General features: G+C 42.3%; 1 protein-coding gene across 7 annotated transcripts; it reads right to left on the reverse strand.

The window, feature by feature from the left end:
- Nucleotides 1–376: 376 nt before the first annotated feature.
- Nucleotides 377–13,434, reverse strand: LOC147882636 (pentatricopeptide repeat-containing protein At1g06140, mitochondrial-like). Of its 7 annotated transcripts, XM_087400172.1 has the most exons (5): nt 11,089–13,434; nt 10,799–10,869; nt 10,597–10,689; nt 10,374–10,429; nt 377–2,181 (listed from the first exon to the last, which is right to left on the reverse strand). In XM_087400172.1, exon 1 carries the CDS (start codon nt 13,082–13,084, stop codon nt 11,258–11,260), a length of 1,827 nt encoding a protein of 608 aa, XP_087256298.1. In that variant the 5' UTR covers nt 13,085–13,434; the 3' UTR covers nt 377–2,181; nt 10,374–10,429; nt 10,597–10,689; nt 10,799–10,869; nt 11,089–11,257. The 7 variants fall into 7 exon arrangements, with proteins under 7 accessions (XP_087256298.1, XP_087256301.1, XP_087256299.1 ...); XM_087400175.1 differs by having other exon boundaries at nt 10,597–11,775; nt 11,944–13,434; XM_087400173.1 differs by having other exon boundaries at nt 10,807–13,434.
- Between the last annotated feature and the right edge of the window lie 201 nt (nt 13,435–13,635).

Genomic DNA, 13,635 nt, shown 5'->3' on the forward strand with positions numbered 1-13,635 from the left:
TGGTATAGATTATGAGGAAAGTTTTGCACCAATTGCAAAAATGACAACTGTCAGAACTGTTATTGCTCTAGTGTCACACTTTGATTGGGCTATATTTTAGATGGATGTGAGTAAATGCTTTCTTTTAAATGTGTTTTCGATCATCAGACTTAGATCCTTCCTTGTATATCAGATTGACATAAAAAGACATTGTTATTGTTGCATGAATGATTTGATCATCATAGGGTCCAATGACACTCATTTCAGATTTCAAAAATCAGCTGACGTTGATAGACTGGCAGAGCAACCTGGAAATGCCTTTACAGTTGGATGAACAGTCACATTTACAAATAATCTCAAATAATTGCTTGGAAATGCAAAGAGCACTGGAGCATATGAAAATCACCACTTCCAAGAAATCATGAATTCTTGACAAGAACCCCCTGTAGGATCAGATAGAACCTTGCTGCCAAAAATAGATTGGATGCCAGAGAGCTCAGATGGACTCTCGGATTCAATATCCCATGGAATGTCTCCCTGCTTACACCTCTTCTCTATCACTGGTTTTCTGTCAAACCCTGTATTTGCTGTAATTTTACAAGTGCTTCCCACCGCAAATGAGTAGCCTTTGTTTTCCCAAGCTCCAAGCATATACTGCCAACTATTACCTTATGCCACAACCTGCGATCATGCTATTGGCTGCCCTTGCCTTCAAAAACTCAACACGAAGCCATCAAACTGTATCTGATCGTCAAGAATGTAGTCCATGAACTTTATGAATTATAGATTTCGCAAGAAGAAGGCTCCCTATGAACTGAGACGTATAAAATACTGCCTCGAACTATGATCGACCTTCTATCACTGAAACGACTGTCTTCTCATGAGCCAATTACAAGGAAAATCTCCTCTGGAATCGTTGAAGCAAACCCAAGGCCCGTGAATCGTATTAGGCAGCTGCCCTCGCTGTTGGCACAACTCCCATTCACTTCTTCACGATCTGTGCTATGAAGACCTTCCAGAACCTCAAGACCACCCTTAAGCAAAACTGTCTATCAAGAGGCTTCACACATTGCCTTCAGATTGCAGCCAGCAACACTAGGAACTACAGCTGTTTTGCAATCCTTGTGAATACATATGCAGTTTTGCCACCTTCTGAAGGAAATTGAGCTATGAGAGTTGAATCTTGCTTGTCTTAGGTGCCAGCAAAACCAAAACCACGATCAGCTGCTCATGAACCTCAGAGATTGTGTGATGATAACCCACGATCTGTCGTACATGCATATGGCCTTTGTTGCAAGTCACCAGCACCTCTTGTTTGCTGTAGCCTCAACAAATGGCTGAAACTCTCTGTAGCCCGCTTGCTATAAACATCTACATTTGAACTTGAACCTCACGATCGCGACCGGCTGCCTTTGTTGCTTCCTCCGCCTTAGAGGACTCTTCAAAATCTGCCGCTGCTCAACTCCGGATGAAGTTTCAACTCCGGTCCCTGTTCTGCTGCTGCTGCGAACTTGCCGAAATCTCAGCAATCCTTTCTCAACAACTCTCGTAATTTGTGACGTTGCTCCTGATGCTTTGAGCGTATCAAAACCTTCTCAGCCACGCAAAAGCTGCAGACTAATTTCAATCCCTTGTGAGCAGTTGATAACGCCACTCACAATCATCAAACAGGAACCACCAGGTGTAATTCCGAATCAACTAATCACTAGAACCAAAACAAAGTACACTGAGCCAAAGCTCTTCTGCAATGAACATAAGCATGAAACCACCCACACAATGGATGGCACCCTGAACAAGAACTTAAAATGAGCCCAAAGCTCATGAAATCTTTGATCAACTGCCCTCTACTTCATGAGACGAGCAAGCAGATGCCTTGAACCAAGGCTGCCTTCCCTTCTTATTGATGGCCAGCTGCTAGTTGCTTTTCACGTGCTTTACTTTCCATCCCTTGCTTTTCATGCAAAAATCCTTGGCCATCAATTGGCTCCTTTCATCCACCAATGAGAGCCATCCTTTCTTTTCTTTCTTTATGGCCCACTCGCTCCACTGCCTCTTCCTTTGTAAGCACGCAGTCTTCACTTACTTCACCATTTGTCTCATGTGCCGATGCAAGATCCCAGGTCCACATCCAAACTCCAATGGCCATCCAATCATCTCATCGGTGACAAGGTCTTCCTCATCATTTCTTGCAATCAGGGTTCTCTATACAAGCAACATTTATTCATAAAATATATATACAATACAAATTTTCATCTCAAAAAAATAGGAAATGCTACTCTCGCGCTATTCACTAGATATCATCTCCTATGCTATCCGTGTGAGCTACATGTGAGCCTATCAGTGCTAGTTTCTCCTATGCATAAGTGCTCTTATCTATGATTTACATGACATTTTCATTTGATACAAAAAGATGTCAGTCAACAAAAAAACCCATCACCAATAGAATTCGACATGAAAGACATGGGAGACATCCACTATTTTCTTGAAATAAAAATTTAGAGAAAGATTCTATTGACACAAGGTAAGTATACTCATAAAGCTGTAAACAATTCCGCAAGAATGATTACAAATCCTTGCCTACTCTCATGGATGATGACAAGAGTTCTACCTTGGTAAGAAATGAGAGTCTCTTTCACAGAGCAGCAGAATGCATGGCCACAAATGCAGGTTATTAGGAGACCATGTGGTTGAGGAGATTGATGCATGGCATAGCTACATCACACCATGTGGCCATTTCCCTCCATTGTGAAGGCATAGCTCCATTACTAGAAGTCCCAACATGCTGAGAATTGCTATGAAAATGCATAGTAAACGGCAACACTAACCTAATGTATTGTCCCACCAAGTACCGTGTCGTTGAGGTCTTCACAAAGAGCTTTTATAATGAAATGATTGGACCTTTTAAAAAGGGCAGGCCTTGGCGGATTGCAAGTCATTATTAAGCTCCAAGTATGAAATGAATCATCACAGAAAATAGCGATGTATGTCCTAATATACTGGATTTTGTGTATATTACGCGAAAACTAGTTTACTCCTAGCTTACGTCAAATCACGGGCACAGGCACATTGAATCACCTCCCAGCCGTTCTCGGGGGTAGTAGTCAACTTTTTCTCTTCTTTCGAATCGTTACATGAAGCTCTTGCTTACACAATTCCACCAAGCCCCAAAATTCCCTAGATGGATCTAGTATGCCACATGTCTTCATTTTAGGGTCCCTCCTTAATGCATCATTTACCCCTCTCTTCGGATATCATTAAAACCATTTTCCCCTTGGCACATTTCATGCATTTAGGTCCCTTAGCCTTAAATCCACCTAGTCTAGTGCCATGTCACCCTCACCAAGGACCTTGACCTTGATTCCTTTTTTATCATTTACATGAAGCCCAAACAAATATAATACAAACATTGATCCTTTAAAGGAAAATGTCGACTGACCCTTACAAGGTCATGTTACCTCGACTTGAGCGTAACATTCCTTCCCTCTTTAGGCATCAGCGTCCTCGATGATAAAGTCTGGGAACTCTCTCCGTAACTGGTATACGGATTCCCAGGTAGTTTCTGATAGAGGTAGACCATGCCATGCAACCAACACCGTGGGTATCTTTCGATTGCGTACTTGCATTGTTCCTCGGTCCAAGATTCCTGTTGGTTTGCGTCTTGCATTATCCTCTATCTCCTAAAACAAAACAACACCCTCAATTAGTGAGTAACCTGTATGCAAAATTTTCTTTAAACAAGAAACATGAAACACTAAGTACACCTTACAACCCTGTGGCAATTCTAATTTATAGGCTACCTTGCCTATTCTTTTTAGAATTAACCACAATATCGAGGTGATAACTTAGCACACTCTCCTGCAGTCAAAGACTTAGAGTGCAAAGGAACTCTAAGAAAAACTTTTTCTCCTTCCTTAAATTCTCTAGCGGATCGGTTTTCATCCGCATACGCCTTCGCTCTATCCATAGCTTGGCAGATGTTAGCTCTCGCAAGTGCTAGCATCTCCCGCATCTGAACCACAAAGTTCGCGGCACTAGGCACTCTCTGAGGTACTCCAACTATAGATAGATTCGCTGGTCTATAACCATAGTTCAGCTCTAAAAGGACTGAACCCTGTAGAGGAATGTTTTCTATCATTGTAGGCAAATTCTAACAATGGCAACCACTTGTTCCATGTATGTTGCCTCAATGACACATATGCTCTAAGCATATCCTCTAAAATTTGATTGATTCTTTCCGTCTGACCATCCGTTTCTGGATGATCCCCACTACTCATTCCCAACTCAGTCCTTAGTATCTCAAACACCGCAGTCCAAAAATGATCAGTAAATTTGACATCTCTGTCTCACACTATGGATTTGGGTAATCCATGCAAACGAAATATATGTCTAATAAACAAATCCGCCACTTGCGGAACACTAACAGACTCTCTAGTTGAAATCAAGTGAGCCATCTTGGTAAGACGATCAACCACCACAAGGATAGAATCATATCCCCCTTGTGTCGTAGGCAGATCTACAATAAATTCCATGGAAATGCTCTCCCACCTACCTAGTGGTATTTCCAAGGGTTGTGAAAGTCCGGGTGGCTTCACCCGCTTTGCCTTACTTACCTGACACGAAAAACAACGTGTCACATATTCATTGAATATGCTTTTTCATCTTTGGCCAAAAGAAATCTCGCTTCACGAGATCATATGTCTTCTTGACTCCTGGATGTCCCGCACATGGGCTATCATGGCATTGTTGAATGACTCTCTGCCTCAGATCATTCTGCTTAGGTACTACTACTTTGCCATTTCTTTTCAGCATACCATCCCTTATGGCATATCTTTCATAAGTTTGGCCTTTTCTGGATGCCAAGTCATCCTTTTCCCCGAGTTTGAATACGTGAGCCTTAGGCCAAAGGCTCTGGACGAACTCGTCCACCTTTTGAGTTTCTCTAATCTCAATCATTAGAGCACTCTCTAATACTGTGAAACTCATATTATGCATAATGCGTAACAACGCATCAACAACTTTATTATCCTTCCCTCTTCGGTACCGAATTGTCAAGTTAAACTCCTGCATGAGTTCTGTCCACCTAGCTTGGCGGCCTCTCAAGTCAAGTTGTTTACAAAAATGTTTCAGAGTATCGTGATGAACATCAACATAAAACTCTGACCCATACAAATAATGTCTCTATGTTTTCAGAGCATGGACAACAGCATACAACTCTAATTCATGAGTTGGCCAATTTCGTTGAGAGGGAGAAAGCTTCTTGCTTTCAAAGGCTACTGGCCTTTCCTCTTGGAGGAGAACTGCTCCTACCGCAATGCCACTTGCATCGGTTTCAAGGAAAAACGGTTTCTGGGGATCAACTATTTTTAACACCGGTCGTGAGACCATAGCTTGTTTTATGGTGTTAAAACTTTCCTCTTGATTCTGTCCCCATATAAAAGGTACTTTATCTAAGGTCAGATCAATCAATGGCGATACTATTTCGGAATATCCTTTGATATGCCGTTCATAAAATTGGACAAATCCCAAGAATGATCGCAAGGCAGTCAAACTCTGAGGGATTGGCCAAGTCAGTATCGTAGCCACTTTCTTTGGATCCATTTCTACCCTCTCATGAGTAATTATGAATCCTAAATATTCACGTCTTACCATACACAGTATAGTTTTCTTTTTATTTACATAAAGACTGGCTTTCCTCAAAGTACTGAACACTATTTTTAAGTGTTCGTGATGCTCAGTAATACTTTTATTGAATACCAGAATATCGTCAATAAAGTGTACTACAAACTTTCCAATATACGGACTTAGTAAATCGTTCATAAGCATGACGAATGTAGCTGGAGCATTGGTAAGTCCAAAGGGCATTACCAAAAACTCATAATGTCCAAACCTGCTTCTAAAAGCGGTTTTATGCACATCCTCGACTCTAATACGGATCTGACGGTAGCCACATTTAAGATCTATCTTACTGAAAATTACGGCCCCATGTAATGTATCTAGCAAATCATCGATCCGATCCATCGGATACCTGTGCTTAATAGTGATATTATTCAATGCTCTGTAATCTATACAGAGGCGAAAAGTATCATCTTTCTTCTTCTTTAATATCACTGGCGAAGCAAAAGGTGAGAAACTTGGTTGAATCTGCCCCAACTTGAGGTATTCTTCCAATTGTCTTCGTACCTCCGCTTCTTCAGTAAAACTCAATCTATAGGAAGGTCTATTTACAGGTTCTGCCCCTGGGATTAGTTCAATCTTATGCTGAACATTCCGCTCTGGAGGTAACCCATAAGGTAGCTTATCCCTAAAACAATCAGAGAACTCCTCTGCTATTTGATCAGCCAGCTTGGCCATCTCTCCATTTTGGACAACATCACTGCTAGCCGAAGAATCATCAGTCGGCTCTACCGATGCTGTACAAAGAAACAAAAACTCTTCTTGAGCTTTTTGAATTTCCATCACGGAAACCAACGGTCCTTGAGGTATATCTTTTTCACCTCGTAAGACATACAGCACATCATTCATCTTGAATTGATAAATGTGCTTTTTCCAATCTATGGCTGGATTCTTCCTAGAATGCCAAGCCTTACCTAGGGCTATGTCTGCATGAGCAAGCTTAATCATTTCAAAATCAAGCTTCTCTAGCATAGTCCTGAATTCGAAGCTCCAACTGGGTAACCCTTTGGTCCCATACTTCAGTTGAACTTCCATCTGCCATTCTGACTGTATATGCATAGTCAGATGGGCTAGTCTTTAGTTTCAGCCTCTTTACAAGCTTGGAGTTAATTACATTGTGCGTTGACGCCGAGTCAAACAACACAATGACATCATGATTAGCTACTTGCACTTTCATCTTAATTAAACTCCATATCATTAAAGGCTGTATACCCCGTTGCTGCGGGCTTTGATAGGATATTATCAGGTGCACTAGTTACTAACTTAGCAACAAACACACATAACAAAAAAGGTATTGACCTCTGAGAAGATCCCGCTAGTTCAATCTGCATCTGTTCTGCTCTGGGACTTCCCTCCATTTCCACGTCGCATTCTGAGACCACCATCTCAGCCATCCTTCAATCCTTGTTTCGTGGACAATCTTTCCACTGATGAGGCTGAAGGCATCCAAAACACAAGCCTTCTCTCCTCGCTTTTTCCCTTTGCTCTGGGTTCAAAGAAGACTTCGACCAAGCCCGGGCCGCCATTGGTGTTACTTTTCTTTTCATTCCAATGGTGATACTTGATTTAGGAGTCTCAACTGGTTTCGCCTGCTTGGCTTGACCACTAGGCTGTGAGGCACTCCCTTTGCTAATCCACTTCTTCTTAAACCCAATTTTCTTCAGGTACCCATACTGAGTCCCAACCTGCACAAACCCACTTGGTCTGTTTCCTTTTGCATCGTCATAGTTCAGGGCTATGGCAATTGCTTCATCTAGCGTGTTCGCATACTTAGCCCGAACTTCCATCTTGATTCGGTCATTCAATCCAAAGATAAAAATCTTTTACTTGGATTGACTGAGGTAGAGGTTCATCAACTTTCATTATACTTTCTCTGAACTTATCAGTGTATTCCGCCACTGATAAATTTCTCTGACGAAGGTTTCGATACTGATCCCAAGCTCGGGATGCTTCGTCAGGAGGTAGGAAGTGTTTTCTAAATTCCTTTTTAAACCCCTCCCAAGTAGTGGATGCCACTCCATCTTTCTGCTATTTTATCCACCACCTATCCGCTGCCTCATTAAACATATGGGTGGCCTCGCGGATTTTCTTCATATCATTCCTGATTTCACAAATGGCAAATGCCTCGTCCCATTTGTGTAACCAGGTCTCAATGATATCGGAACTACGGTCAGACATCCGACCAGAATACTTTTCTAGCCTATAATTGGCAATATTAGGCGCCTTAGCCCTCCTAGGCTCTACCACATGAACACTAGACTCCGGTTCCATTGGAGATTTTCCTTTCTCTTCACGAGATGGTCTAGCAGACATACTATGTACCATTTTCCTGAGCTCAGATTGCCCTACATTTGCTTGTAACTGCTGCGCTAAAATCTGTTGCCAGGCATCCTCTAACATTGCAATTCTGCCAAATAGTGTATGACCTGCTAGGCGCGACACCTGCGGGGTCGGTCGGACTCCCGACTCTATGGGATTCACCCTAGAAGCTTCTTCTTCTACTTCCATTTACGTCGATGGGTGGTTTTTTTTTTTTTTTAATAAATTAAAACACCGCCAAGAACTGTATTTACAAACTACTTTTCAATCTCATAACCACAAAAAGGTGCCTAAACAGGCATAACCATCAACTGAAATTAGTTGAGAACCAAACCGAAATCTTTTCCCTATACTAGGGAAATGTCTGTAATCCGAAATAACTCAAACGCCAAGGCAAATAAACTAGCATATACTCCAACAAAACTTAGAAGGCATAGAGAGGTCCCTGGTCATATTTCTGCTGCATGAAGAGATCAACTTGTCCCAGGCAGGTCTTCATGAGCATAGTCGTTAATCTTTTGGTACGACTAAATGTAACCAAGCTTCCCCAATAGCGGTCCACAGCAACAGACGTAACTCTACTGGCTACCGAACCCACAACTTGCAAGCCATTTATAACTATCATAGCGCCCGAACTTTGCAAATCAATTGTTATGCTCCATAGCTCCATGCGCTGGGCGCAGGGCGACAGCCATTTATGCCACAGATTCTATCACAGGTCAAGTTATAAGATGCGAGGTTTTGGAAATTTGTTACGCTCCAGCCTTTGGTGTTAACCAAAGCTTCACCAGCTAGTTACTACGTAAATATGACAACAGCTAGCTCCCGCGATGCCAAGGAGTCCTAAAAGTAACCACCCGTAAACCTGCACGTGAGCCACTTAAATATCCAACGCAACTCCTTTCAATGGACCTTGGTATCGAACTCCAAGCGCCCTTCAAGTAGTACATGCAAGTCCCGCGACGACAAAATAGCCCTCTGCTTGCAGTCGTGAACTCCTGCTTCATCGCCTTCAAATCGTCAACAGCTCGTCAGATTCCCGTCACCAAGTCCACGCACAACTTTCGTCTTTGACTCCAATCCCGTATGACTTCGTGTGCATTTCTTCCAGTCAAACCACCAGCTCACACAATTCGCTAATGATCTACTCCCGGACGACAGACCAAGGCAAGCCTAACCGTACTTCGTACTCTGAGCAAAGCATCGCTCCAACTCCCACAACCCGATGCAATCCCACGACTAGGGCTTTCATACCAAATATTACGCAAAAACTAGTTTACTCCTAGCTTACGTCGAATCACGGGCGCAGGCACATTGAATCACCTCCCAGCCGTTCTCGGTGGTAGTAGTCAGCTTTTTCTCTTCTTTCGAATCGTTATGTGAAGCTCTTGCTTACACAATTCCACCAAGCCCCAAAATTCCCTAGATGGATCTAGTATGCCACATGTCTTCATTTTAGGGTCCCTCCTTAATGCATCATTTACCCCTCTCTTGGGATATCATTAAAACCATTTGCCCCTTGGCACATTTCATGCATTTAGGTCCCTTAGCCTTAGATCCACCTAGTCTAGTGCCATGTCACCCTCACCAAGGACCTTGACCTTGATTCCTTTTTTATCATTTACATGAAGCCCAAACAAATATAATACAAACATTGATCCTTTAAAGGAAAATGTCGACTGACCCTTACGAGGTCATGTTACCTCGACTTGAGCGTAACAGTGTACAAACTGTGTGACATCTGCTGCAGATAAGCAAAAGGCCCAAATCAGTATGAAGCAATAAGCTGCTACTTGACGAGACATAGGATCATGACCCAATAAATCTGAAAACTGTCACTACTTCCCCTTCCATTTGGCAATTAATCTGTTGTACCCCTTGGATTTATCATTGCTCTGAAACAGTATTACACAGCAATTGGCGACCCTGAACTCAAAGAAACAGAAAGCAGCTTGTATAGCAAATTTTGCATTTCGTTCCGATGCTAACACAGAACTTTGTGAATTCACAATCTGACGGCATACTCTGAAACAAGGAATGTAAGCAATTATTCTTATAATGAGCAAACACAAATCCGAACATTCAAAGACTCCCTCTATCCTGGAATTTCTATCCAGTCCTTTTTCTCAGATCCATACAGATATAGGCGTGCTGCATCCTCACGGTACCATGAACTATATACTAAACGCTTCATGCAATTGGATTGTGGAACTCAACATTTCAGCTCTATGAATACTATGATACTTTCTTCAAGCAAAAAGCTTGTCACATGCATTCAAGTATAAAACCATTATCAGACTCCTCTCATTGACGTGAATCAATTGATTACCAGAAAAAGAGATCTAAAATTTATCAAAGAAGGCCTAGAGATGAGCCAATTAGCGTTCCTCCAGCTCACAGACCTTTTGGCAACAAGATTTCGGGAGGGCATGGACAGCAAAACTCCAAAGAAATTGCCCTGAAATCAGATTGTCATGTGACAAACATGGACAGAACAATGATCTTGTAAAAACGTCTCTGCTATTTCATAGAGAACCAGAATAAAGTAAAATGATTGCCATTTCATGCATCAAGCTTTAGATATGGAGTAATGAATAATTTTTGTATTAGAGTACAGAAACTCACATGTTTGGGGAGGCACGTGTGAACCAATGATTGAAGGCTGAAATATCCAAGCATCCGAATTTTATGAACGAAAGCCACCAAACTTGTCCATATCTGTACAGCAAACCCTAAATACCCTATATTATTCTCTCCACTCAAACCTAAAGGTTGACATCTTCACTTTAAAAAACTGTACGTTGCTCCAAAGCAAACACTCTCTCACATTGGGACCTGGATTATGGGAAGTTGTAAGACTAGAATTTACGTCCTTGGATTGCAATGGATACCTGTCAACTGCAGGTAGATTCTATAACAGTTGGAAAAGGAGCACTGTCAAAATGTTAAGGATCTATGTGGAATGCAACCCTGATCAATTGCAATGATCACTTCAAGTTCACCTTGTTAACTCATGAAAGCAAAACACAGCCTAATTTGTCTATTGGATGTTGCATTTTAATTAAATGAGCAAAATCGTCAGAGTTGGTATTAATCTGTGTAGTCAGCCATACCTACCTATAGTCAGGTTCTTCCAAATGATGATTTAGAATTGTCAGAGCATTAATAAGGACAGTCCCATGGTAGTATTTAGATAGCCGGCAGACCACCAACAGACTGAATCTGTATTTTAGACTGTTTTTTTCGTAACAGTAACCCTTTCTTCAATTTTCTATAGTTCCACAAATTACAACTTCATGAGCAATGTGTTGTCACCAATGCCCTCTCTCAAAATGATACCTGAAGATGCCTCTCTGGCCTCCTCACGCTCACCAGCTTGAGTGGCAGCATATATGTTGGACAAAAGCACCAAACATGCTGTGTTCTGAGGTTCCAATCGAAGAATACTTTCAACTGCAAACTTACCAAGCTCAACATCACAGTATATTCTACAGGCCCCCAACAAGGCCATCCAGACCACAGCAGGAGGCTGAAATGGCATTTTCTGAATGAAGCCCTCTGCCTCCTTCAGGCGCCCAGCACGGCCAAGGAGATCTACCATACAGGCATAATGCTCTGCTCTCGGTTTGATGCCATGATCTTGACTCATCGAATAAAAATAAAAATGGCCATCCTCCACAAGGCCTGCATGGCTACATGCGGATAAAATATTTGTGAAGGTCACATGGTTCATCCTCACACTTTCATAATTCATTCGCTGAAAAAGTTGGCGTGCATCCTCAGTGTGCCCATGTTGTGCATATCCTGCAACCATTGCAGTCCATGAGACCACATCTCGTCTACTCATATTTTCAAAGATTTTCCGAGCATCCTTTATGCTTCCACATTTAGCATACATGTTAACAAGGGCACTCCCTACAAAAGCATCTGATTCAAACCCACGTTTGATGATAATAGTATGAACCTGCTTACCCTGTTCCAGGGCTGGCAGGCTGGCACATGCATTGAGGATGCCAACAAAGGTAACCTGGTTTGGTTCTAAACCTTCCTTTTGCATTCGCTGAAAGAGTTCCAATGCTTCTGCAGCAAGCCCATGTTTGGCATGCCCCACAATCATGGCAGTCCAAGTCACCACATCTTGCCCATACGTTTGATCAAAAATAACACGTGCATCTTTAATGCTACCGCATTTAACATACATGGTGACAAGACTGCTCTGTAGAAAGATATTGAGCTTGATTCCCAGTTTCATTATGCAGTCATGGATCAGCTTGCCATGCTCTAGGTTTACATGGCTAGTACAGAAACTGAGAATGTTTACAAAGGTTACTTTATTTGGCATCATGCCTTCCTGCTGCATTCCGTGGAAGACCTCGAACGCTGCATCAACACGGCCATGCTTGATATAGCCTGATATCATCACATTCCATGAGACCACACTTCGTTCTTGCATGTTGTCAAAGACTTGATGTGCATCCTGTAGTTTCCCACATTTCGCATACATGTCTATAAGAGTATTACCGATAAGAATATTTTGATTGATGTTAATATCAAGTATAAGGGCATGGATCTGTCTACCTTGTTCCAATCTCCCTAAGCTCGCACAAGCCTTGAGAATGCACAAAAAGGCCACTTCATCGGCTTTCACACCTTCTCCTTGCATTTGCCAAAAGAGTTGTATCACATCCTCAGCCAGCCCGTCCTTGGAATAGGCTGAAATTATTATGTTCCATGTGCACAGATCTCGTTTGAGCATTTCGTTGAACACCTGCCGAGCATCACAGATGCTATTGCAGTGGACATACATATTCACAAGGGTAGTTTCTAAAAAAATATCTGCCTTAAGGCCCGCTTTAATTATATGGTAATGGACAATCTTTCCTTGTGCAAGCTCTTTCATGTTAATGCACCTTTGCAACAGACTGACGTAGCTTGAATAAACGTAGGTAGCTCCATGATCCGTTGACTGCCCAAACGTTAGCACATCCCAATCCCATTGCCTGTTGCCTCCATGTATTGATCTTCTTTCGGCTACGTAAGTGGCGGAGGACTTGCGAATTCTGAATCGACTCTGATGGTCGAATAATAAATGCCTCTGTTTCAAGAAGCTCATTCTGTAAAGAGGGTGAGGAAGGGTACTGGAAGGGGATGGAAGCAAAGGCGAACGTTGCTTTCATGGCGACAAGGCTGTTTTATGCTGTAAAATGGACAACAACAAATTTCCTAAAGCTAAGAAGGGTGTAGCTGAAGGCCAATCATTGGCCTTTGCAAATCGTTTATTGGCAGCTTTTCGCCGATGAGATTGTTGCTGGAGAATCAGGAGAGCCTGAAAATTTTACTTGAGATTATGGAATGCTTCTGCCAAGCGTAAAACATTTGGAATTCAGTTCCTAAGCGTGGGTTCAGACCATCCACCCTCGGCGGGATGACCGACACGCATTGCTCAGCTGCCGGACCGCCGACACCCATTTTTAGATGAATTTCATTCATGTGGCCGCACTGAGATGGTGCGTGAAAAAGAAGGAGAGAGAGATGGGAGGATTTCAAGGGATCCAAATAGCAAGCTTGGGAGTGGGAAAGGGGTTTAGAAAGAGAGAGAAGAAGAAGAAGAGAGAGAGAGAGAGAAAGAGAGTAGGGAGAAAAAGATGGAGGATTTAAAGGGAT

This window comes from Dipteris shenzhenensis, chromosome 29, assembly GCF_047967505.1.
Source record: "Dipteris shenzhenensis isolate YYH24624 ecotype China chromosome 29, Dip_SZ_1.0, whole genome shotgun sequence".
Classification (NCBI taxonomy): domain Eukaryota; kingdom Viridiplantae; phylum Streptophyta; class Polypodiopsida; order Gleicheniales; family Dipteridaceae; genus Dipteris; species Dipteris shenzhenensis.